The sequence below is a fragment of the Clupea harengus genome, chromosome 8 (genome assembly GCF_900700415.2).
Source record: "Clupea harengus chromosome 8, Ch_v2.0.2, whole genome shotgun sequence".
NCBI classification, from domain to species: Eukaryota; Metazoa; Chordata; class Actinopteri; order Clupeiformes; family Clupeidae; genus Clupea; species Clupea harengus.
Window position 1 is genome coordinate 10,227,924 of NC_045159.1, and position 10,951 is coordinate 10,238,874.

General features: G+C 37.9%; 1 protein-coding gene across 1 annotated transcript; it reads left to right on the plus strand.

The window, feature by feature from the left end:
* The first annotated feature begins 4,794 nt into the window (after positions 1-4,794).
* On the plus strand, positions 4,795-5,748 carry LOC105901037 (olfactory receptor 10G4-like). The gene has a single exon (XM_012828429.2). It carries the CDS (start codon positions 4,795-4,797, stop codon positions 5,746-5,748), a length of 954 nt encoding a protein of 317 aa, XP_012683883.2.
* The last annotated feature ends 5,203 nt before the right edge of the window (positions 5,749-10,951 follow it).

Below are 10,951 nucleotides of genomic sequence, written 5' to 3' on the forward strand. Positions count from 1 at the left end.
GCGTGTTTTGCATGAAATGCAAATTTTAAAAGTTGATCCTGGCATGATTGTAACTGTGTATGGAGGAAGCAGATGACATGTGGCACAATTATATTACACTCATACATTTACATTAACAATACATTGTATCGGTCTTCCAAGCATAATATATTCAAGAGCATCTTGAATGTGTTTGAGGGTGGTTTTCAGTATGGGCTATGTACAAAATTCAAATATGTCTGTACATTTAGCCAATCTGTGTCTTGGAGTTCCTTATATGACTATATTGATGTTTCAATTGTGTAATAATTTACAAGGTGTGTCATGATCATATAATGTGTCATGTTATTAACATTGTGTTTGTGTGCCATGCGAGCATATTGCTCTCATCGCCGGTCTGATACGGATCCTTATTGCCCTCTGACCTCATCTTCAAAATGAGCGATATTGATAGACATCCACAGCCATGAGAACATTCAGAAGCAGCGAAAATGTGTTATTTAAAGTGATGATTAAGACTAGAAACTATAGTTTGAATCACTTGTGTTGTTACTTTACTGTAAATTAAAGCCATTTTAGCTGAGCCGTGTTGTCCGTTTTCTATTAATTATTGTAACTTGAAGTTAGCAAGTAATTGGTAGCTACGCAACACAAGACTTGAGAGCTGAACAAAACGACATGTTTTCTATTAACAATTACCATTTCTTTTCATTTACAAAATGAAAGGAGAGAAAAATCTTATATAATAAACTACTTACTAACCTCGACGGTTCGGTAATGCCGGGAAATGTAAAATGTTGGCATCGCTATCGCTTGGTTGATATGTTAAAGTAGGGTGACCAGACGTCCTGTTTTACCCGGACAAAAACTCAAATCTGGTCACCCTAGTTAAAGCCTCTGATATTTCCCAGCATGACCTCACTCTCAGTTAGTAAGTAGTTATGATAGCGTGCCAAATGCAATAAGTTCATTCTCTTCCACTACATATACATGAATAGCATGCTATAATGATGAAATCAAGCAAAAGTCGCGGCAATATCCATTGTTCGCTTCTATGCTAATGCCACTTGTGTTCATTTAAAAAGCAAAGACCTACATTAGGTACGATCTTTCCGGCAAAGGATTAGATATTAGATATGCTAATTGTCATTGTATTATACTACTGGTAAACCACTAAATATTAGCAATTGTGCTGCTTGCAAGCGCTTGCTAACATCAGCTAGTTCATTTGGATTTATCTTTTAGCTTTGGTTTTGCCATTTTGTTCCGTTTGTTTAGTCTTTTTTCCGGGGACCTAAACAAGAAAATGACTTCTCCAACCAAGTCTTGCAAATGGTACCATACATGCATTGTACATTTATTTAAGAATCGAACGGGCAAAAGTTAACAAGTCTTACCTCTCCTCTTCGATGTGAAAATGTGAAAAGCCCCGTAGAATATGTCACGTCCTCATGGGTAAACAACGCCACCTTCTGGCCCTATTATGTAAATTCAAAGGTAACGCCATTCCTTGCAGCATTTGCTGTATTTGTAATTTATATTTGCATACTTTAGGTACGGATTAAAAAAATACAACGTAAGATGGGTTTCGTTTATTACATGAAAAAGCCCCAGTTAACAAAAACAGGGGAGGCCAACTTAAATCGGAGATAAAGTTATTATTTGAAATAGTAAGTCATTTGCTTTCAAGCATTTTCTACAGCTGCGGTATGCGTTAGCATTAACCAGTAGGTTGAGGGATTTTGGTTTTGAAATAAATGATCAGAGGGATGTATTAACAACCAATTAATACAATATAATACCTTGTGATATGTTTAGCCAGAAACGGCCGGGAAAGCTATTCTAACATTATTACCTTATCCTATTTTGTGGTCTGTAATCACTACAGATATACATGTTTCAACGTGCTATCTATGGTGCTATTGGATGTAATCGTGAATAGTTTCATAGGCTAGGTTCACTTTGTTGTTCAAACAATTAGGATATCTTATTCTTTCCAACTTCTTCTATAAAATCGATCCTATAAAGGTATCCTGCATGGAACAACCAGTCCGTATTTATTTAGTATGTATCACTACGAATTTGTATCTTCAAGATTTTCGTATACATATGTACGACGGCTGATTGAGACCAGGCTGCCACACTGGTGTTGCTGAGACACCTGGGGTCAGGAAGCAAACTGAGGTGTGAGTGACTGCAACTAATCATAGTATGGGCATGGGGGTAGGCCATTGAGAACCATCTCAGGTAGCAGGTCATAGAAACCTGATTATCATACCGAACAACATAAGGTTGCCAGACCTGTTTGCATTAAAAGCCTAGCTCATTAACATTAAAAGCCTAGGAGGTATCTTAAATCCTATATATGGCTAGAGTTGGAGATGCTTGTTGTTCAGATCTGCACAGCTGAATCCGGAGTATGTTCCACGTGATTCGTTACTGCACTGTGCTGCATCAACAACAAAAGAAACAACAACTCACAACTTACAACAAGCTGCAAATATTTTACTTGGATGACATGGTTAGCAAATTTGTGGGAATGAAATGTCGCAAGGTGAATTTGATGGATTCTCAGAGTTATGTAAGGGATAATGTATTGTCCGGAGGTCATTATCCAAAAATAAATCCCGACGGGGCGAACAACACCCCGACGCGCAGCGGAGGGGTGTTATTTCGTCCTGAAGGGATTTATTTTTGGATAATGACCGGACGTAATTACAATGAGTCTGTTACGTTAAATGACTGGACTACTTGCGGAATGATATGAAAGATGTGAATTAGAAGCAAAAAAACCCGTTGCCAATGACAGCGGTCAATATCTTTTCGCAGCGGTGAATATCAGGAAATATTCACTGGCGAACGTTGGGATGGCCCATTCAAATCAACGGAACTTTTTGGAACATTCTGAAGAGCCGTATAATAAAGGCCTATAGCACAGTCACTCCTACTGTGAAATCAAATACAGAATGTTAGCCTATAATTTCTAAAAATCCATCAATCAGTTGTGTGTCTATGTGACATGAGCTGTAAGGGGGAGCCCCACAACTAACTATCCAAATAGCCAGACTACGCCACCCTGGGTATTTTTTATATAGACTGTAGTAGGACTGGATTCTTAGTTCTGAGAACTCTCACAATCATACTTTTATGGTCATTTCATCCATACTAGAATGTTATTAAAAATAAGTTGAAAAGAAAGTCATGCCTTGGTTTGAACCTGTGAACTGTTCTGAATATTAACAAGAACATTTGGAATAGTGGTGATTAATCCTGTACTGTTGTTTAAAGAAAACTTTACAGAAATTCTACTCACTCAAATTACCCTATACATGATTTAGGAATGGGCTTTTATTTTAAAATGCCATCTAGACGCAAGATCAACGGTTGAATAAACAGTAGGACAGTGAAACAGTAGTTAAATTAATTAGATACTTGAATCAATAAAATCCAACAGAATTGGGTTTCTTTATTTATCACTAATATTTATGAATGTCTATATGGTACATATATTCTGTCAGGTACACATGTAGTTTGCATATATTTGTTTAAAACATGCAATAAGTTTTTTTTTCTCATTCATTTTTTATTTCCATATCACAGACATACAACCAAACACATCAGGAAACATGTTATATAGATATAGAAATACACAACCCCTCCAGCCCCCCACACCACCAAACAGAGCATTGAGTCAGTCACAGACAAATCATGTCTACATCAACAGTAGATCCTTCAGCTTGGATATCAAATTCTCCCATATTGCTAGTGTATGTGGCTGAGCATTATTAACTCTGGCAGATGACAGTTCCATGTAAGATATGTCCAAAAATGACCGCAGCCAGTGGACAGTAGAAATGTAAACATGCAATAAGTTAAAACATGTGTATTAGTGTGAATGATGTTGACATTGTAATTAATCTTTGAAGTACAATTTCAGATAAGTGAGAGCATCATGAGAGTATTAATATGCAAAAATACTTTATATGGTCACACATAGGCTCTGACCAACCCCATTTCATCCCTCCAGTGGAATAAATAGCTGGGAAGTCACAGATGTGACGTGGCCCATAAAACAGAAAGCCATCCACAAACGAGCAAAACCTGTTTCACGTATAGAAATGCATCTACAAATGCATAAATATCACTTAACATGTGAAATTAAAATACGTTTTTACAGAATAAATTATGATATTTGCAATCACTCTGTATTTTTGTGGATAGGACTTTACACAACACAAAAAAAAAATACACCTTTGTGGATTGTGGATATTTCTGCGGTACAAATTGGACAAAAACCTGCAAATTAATAGAAGGAAAGTCACATGACCCACAAATTCACAGGAAGCGATCCACAAATGTGCTAAACTGGATTGACATGTAAAAACTGCACGTTAGTTTTGGGGATATGATTTTACACAAATAAAAAAAATACCTGTTTGTGGTAAGTTAAATACTTGTGGATCATGGTACACATTTGTGGATTGTTTTTTGTGGGTTTTATCAATGTTTTTATATAATAACTGATGGATAACACTGAGTCAATTATGGCTGCTACCTTTGCTACCATTGAATACCTCTTGGTTCAAATCCCAGTGGTAAACCCTGTGGGCCAAGTGATATAAAAGCCACCAAACTGTCTGGTCTGCAGACAGAAGAGAACACTCAACACTACTCACAACGGCTAAGAGAACTCAAGACTTAACCACACACCATACTGAGGACTTACTGGCTTCTGACAGAGGTGGTGAGATGAAATGAAAGGATACCATTTTAGCATCCTTGAATGTAATTTCTTCATTATGCCTTCATCCAGACATGGGAGCAGAAAATAACACAGCTGTGAGGGTGTCTGAGTTCATCATAACAGGCTTTGATCACCTTTCATATCAGAAACTGCTTGGCTCCATCATCCTTATTGCTTATGTTCTCATACTGTTTTTTTGCAGCATAAATCTGAGTATAGTGGTTGCAGACAGACGTTTGCACTCACCAATGTACATATTCATTTGCAACTTAGCCATTGTGGACATCATGTTTAGCACCAGCTCTTGCATAACAATGATAGCTGCGCTTCTTGCAGAAATGAAAACCATTTCCTACAATTCGTGCATCACTAGTATGTTTATCTACCATCTTGGGGATGTCACTTCTTGTCTAGCGATAACCTTGATGGCTTTGGATCGAATGATTGCAATTAGCCTGCCTCTGAGGTACAACAGCATCCTCACAAACACACGCTGTATCATGCTCATTATGGCTGCCTGGATAATAGGATTGGGATCAATGGTTTATGATACAGTACTAGCAGAGAGCATTCCATACTGTCAACCCATAATAAGATATGTGTTTTGTGACTATCCTGCAATGATAAGAGCTGCATGTGTGGACCCTGGGCCTTATTTTCAGATTCCTATAACCGTGTTCAAGTGGCTGTGGTTTTTGGTTGGACATTTTACGCTGATTTTCTTGACATATGTTGTTATTATCTTCACTGTTCTGAGACTCAAAGAAAAAGGAAGCAGGAAGAAAATGTTTAGTACTTGTATTTCACATATCATTGTGGTTTCCACTTACTTCGCACCTAAATTAGTATCTGTGCTGCTCACTAGAATAGGTGTGCAACTTAACCTGACTGAAAGAAATGCTTTGCTTATTGTGGCTTCAGTGGTGCCACCTCTCATCAACTCTGTAACTTACTGTCTGACAACAAAAGAACTGAGAACACGGCTGATAAACCTGTTGACTAAACACCGTGTGGCGATTAAGTGACTGAGTGAAAGCATATTGTATTTTTGCACACAGAGTAACTTAATACTCTTATGATGCTCTCAATTATCTGAAATTATACTTCAGTGATTCATTTCAATGTCAACATCATTCATACTAACACATAAGATTTCATTTATTGCATTTTTTAAACAAATACGTGAAAAACAACATGTGTACCTGACTGTCCAGAATGACTAGTTACCAATGACTGTCCAGCTTGTTTATCTGTACCATACAGACACATAGTAATACATAATATAAGTGATGAATCAATAGAATCCTCCTAAATTCTTTTTATATAAAACTGAGGACACGGCTGATAAACCTGTTGACTGAAAAATGTGTGTGACTGTGTGAAAGTACATCTCATGATGTTCTCAGTTATCTGAAATACTGTCTAGAATGGCTAGTTATCAGTGATTGTCCAGCTTGTTTATCTGTACCACACAGACACTAAGTAATAAATAATATCAGTGATGAATCGATCGATCTGGACCTGGGAACTGGGCTTCTTTTTATTTAAGTATCTGATTAATTTAACTAAGACAAATCTGTCATCAGATTCTTTTTTTTTTTTAAACAAACCACAAAAACACGCGATACATTTGTCTTTGTAAACAAAACCACAGAAAAGAAGATAAGGGAAAATGTACATGTGTAGTGTTCTATGTAGTCATAGCTGACAACCTTTAGATGGTGAATTAGTGTGTCAGGCCACTTACTAATGAAAGTAGGCTTTCTTATCTGGTGAAGAAGTCAGAAATAATCAAGTCGAGTGCATTCAGTTAATGGGGTAAACCAGTCCAATTTGTTCCCAGCATCACATCAGAGATTACACTTGCTAATTTTATTTCTTTTGAATACCTACATTTCATATTGAAGGGTGCTCCTAAAAAAAATATGTTTAGCCATTTACAGCCCTCCAAGATACTCTGCAAATTGTATCAGCTGTCTCCATTTATTACAACTGTTTTTTTTTTTTTATCCTAATATGGGATTTTATTATCCATATAAATAATAACATGGACAATAATGGAAAATAACTTTTTCCACTATTGGTCTCTCGCAGTATGTTAATGAGCCTAAGCACACTCAATGCCATCCTCTAGATCTGGTTATTTCTAAAGGCCTCGACATTTCTTCTGTTATGGTTAAGGACTTGGCCCTTTCTGATTATTTCTGTCTTCTTTGAGCATACTCAAATAAGCTCTGTTTCTGTTAAGAAAAGGTACATAAATGAGAGTCCTAGTGCTCAGTTTATGGAGGCCATAGCCATGTCATCAAGCGTGAGTGCAGAGACAGTTGCTTTAACTTGAAAATTCAGAATGTCAAGGATGTTGTTGAACCAGTAAATGTCAAGAAATCTTTCAGGAAACAGAAAGCACCATGGGGAACCTCCATGCCGGTAAAACCCCTGAAAAGAAAATGCAGGAAAGCTGAACGCAAATGGATAAAAACTGAACTTCAAATCCACTATGACCTCTATAAACAAATAGACTTTTGTAGAACTTTTTCGTTATGCAGGGCTGGACAGCTACATTTCTCTAAGATGATTAAAAGGAACATCATCAATACCTGCACTCTTTTTGACAAGCTTACAAACCCTCCAAAACAGATTGCCCCAAAACTCCTTTCCACAGAGAAATGTCAGACAGACCATTAATACCACACCTTCAAACAATGAAACTATATGTTTATGACTACCTAGAAATAATGTAGTAAAAAAGTTACCATAGAAGTCCCTGGAAAGACTTTTTCCTCCAAACTGACTATGGTTCACCTATATAGCACAGTCACTCTGTGACGGTCTGGGTGAGACCGCACAGAAACGGTGCCATTCCGGTACAAACTAGCCATTGTGAACTGCTAACTATACACAAACACACCATACACAGACATTCAAATTCCAACGTATTGCAACAGACATAGACATACCGGAGACTATTTTGTTATGTTGTAAAGACATTTATTGTGTGGGACGGTTGGTGCACCAACTGATAACAAGATAAATTAGATAGCATAAGGAGTTACCGGCAGCTTCCTGTCGTTGTTATCCATAGGTGTGTCTATTACCGAACACTTTACGAAGTACACTGCAATACAGTGCACTGCAATACAGTGCACTTACATCTGTAGTGCGTTCAGTCGCTGATTAGTGTTGTCTCAAATGGAACACTGACTGACGAAAATGTGCAAGCCTTTTACCCATAAATCTTGCACCAGCTTCCGCCGGCCAACTGGACATTTTAAACAAAGATGGCGGACCAAACTCAGCTGACGGCCGTGTTTTGTATGTAAATGTACATCTTTTTGGCGTTTTCTCACTTAGATTTTTTAAAGTTACCAAGAAATAGACACTGTACTATCAGATAACACAGTTATTGTAACCAGCAATAATGGTTGAAGTGATTTGCGAGGCGTCAGTCAGCCAACTTTCCAAACTGAAAAGCTGCCGAAACGGCTCCTCCTCTTCTGCTACGTAGCCAAGATGGCGCCCGTTTAGGGCGAGTAGTCTCCATCGTTTTACAATGCATTTTTTTTACCGTTTGCAGTACACCATCCGGGCATTATATCATATTTTTATATCAGATTCTGTCCTGTCATTTGTGTGTTGATTTGTTAAGTGTAGGCCTACCCCCTGTTTGTAAATTGTGTTGGTCCCTGGTGTATATGTGTCTGTAATGGTGTTGGTCCCTGGTGTATATGTGTCTGTAATGGTGTTGGTCCCTGGTATATATGTGTCTGTAATGGTGTTGGTCCCTGGTGTATATGTGTCTGTAATGGTGTTGGTCCCTGGTGTATATGGTGTTGGTCCCTGGTGTCTATGTTTGTGTCTTGTCCAATGTAAGGAGTCTTGGTTTACTCTGATAGAGAAAGGTGTCAGAATAATTGCTGATTTTTGTCCTCTAGTTGGGTGAGGCTAAGCAGATTGGTATCTTGAGTACAGTTGATGATTTTTTTCTACATTTGTGAATCTTGTTATTTTCTTTGTCTTCACTGGTGAAAAAATGAATTGGTAATGTTGATTATTTTTGTCCAGCTTTAATTAAATACAAAGCTCTTTAAACCTACTCTGCCTCTGGGTTTTGGTCAGACCCACCCGCACACGGTGACACAGCTCGGTCCCGTTACACACTCCTACTGTGAAATCAAATACAGAATGTTACCCTATAATTTCTAAGAATCCATCAATCAGTTGTATGTCTATGTGACATAAGCTGTAAGGGGGAGCCCCACAACTAACTATCTAAATAGCCAGACTACGCCACCCTGGGCATTTCACCCAGAGAATATTAAACTACAGCCCAATTAGGCACACCAGCCTTTGAAACACAGGTTGAAACACACCACACAGGAGTCAGGAATCCCATAATCATCTGTTTATTAGAAAAATACTTACGTATGATAAATATGCTTTCCAAGAAAGAGGTGGACCTGTAAAGACTGAGACTGAGAAGAATATTCATACCTAAGTACATAGTCTTATTTGGCAATGTTTTTGCAGTATGTACATTTATAACATTTTAGTTGCATGTAGGACATACATGATTGACAATACATTAATATTGTGCAAATAGCGTATGTGGTTTTAGCACCATATATGGCCCTTTACGGTATTCTGTTAGAACAGATAAGAATCACATGTGTTTTTTACTAAACTTTTCCATATGGGAAGAACGGATCTGTTTGGTGGACCTGGGTCAGGTAAGATAGGTGTGGTCCAGGTCCGTCCCAGTGTCTCTTTGCTATCTGGGTACTTACCTAGTTATTAGTTATTTACCTAGTAATAGCTATTTAACATTATAATTGCCATGCAACCCTCAGTCTCAGAGCCATTTACTAGTGACGTTGGATGTATGCACTGAGTAGCTAGCTTTGAGTAGTTCGTTACCGACAGAATTTGGTAGGTGTGATTACTCAAAATGGACTACAAAGTCAAAAGTGGACTACAAAGTAAGGACACATCCTCACAGCTAGGGACTAAATAGAGATAGGTGAACACGGGGGTCGTGTCTTTAAAACAGCAAAACACTTTTTCGGGGGGAAACAAATGGCTTCAATTCAATAGGAGGTGGTTTGAGGTAAATATTTCCTGAATAGAATTGTAGTCAGACTGTAGTAAGATTGATTTCTTAGTTCTGACAACTCTCACAATCATACTTATATGGTTATTTCATCCATACTAGAATGTTATTGAAAATAAATTGAAAAAAAAGTCATGCCTTGGTTTGAACCTTTGAACTCTACTGTTCTGAATATTAACAAGAACATTTGGAATAGTGGTGATTAATCCTGTACTGTAGTTTAAAGAAAACTTCACAGAAATTCTACTCACTCAAATTACCCTATACATGATTTATGAATGGGCTTTTATTTTGAAATGCCATCTAGACGCAAGATCAACAGTTGAATAAACAGTAGGACAGTGAAACAGTAGTTAAATTAATTAGATACTTAAATAAAGAAACCCAATTCTGTTGTGAATGATGTTGACATTGTAATAAATCGTTGAAGTACAATTTCACATAAGTGAGAGCATCATGAGAGTATTAATATGCAAAAATACTTTACATGGTCACACATTGGCTCTGACCAACCCCATTTCATTAGCCTGGATACCAGACCGAACTTAGCCCCGCCCACACATTTTTTGGTTGGGAAGTTCGGTCTGGCATTACTCCATTGAGGAGAAATTATCTGCGGTACAGACATTGCCGTACCGATCAAATTGTCAAGGCGGGCTTTATACGATGATGGACAGATAATCAACCACGTCACCAAAGAGCTTTTGGGGTGAATTCGTTTTCAACAAACATGGCTGCCGTTGGAGAGCTGAAATGTGGTAATTCGAGTCTGTTTTAGAAGACATTGACAGCACATTCATTTTGAAAGAGGAACAGAGAAACGCGATCAAGGCATTTGTCGATCGAAAAGATGTTTTTGCCGTCCTTCCTACGGGATCCGGTAAAAGTTTAATGTATCAGCTGGCCCCATGGTCTACGTTATGGTCATACTACGTTGCTCTGATTGGTTCTGGATGTATCCAATTTGACCTATGGCTAAGCCCCGCCCCCCTTAGTTACTGTTGCTAACTCGGACAAGTTATCAGAGCTGACTAGAGTTTACAATGGCAGCTATCAGTGTTAAAACGATATCCCAAGAGGCTCTACACAACTTTTGGAGACAAAAGAACCTGATTTCG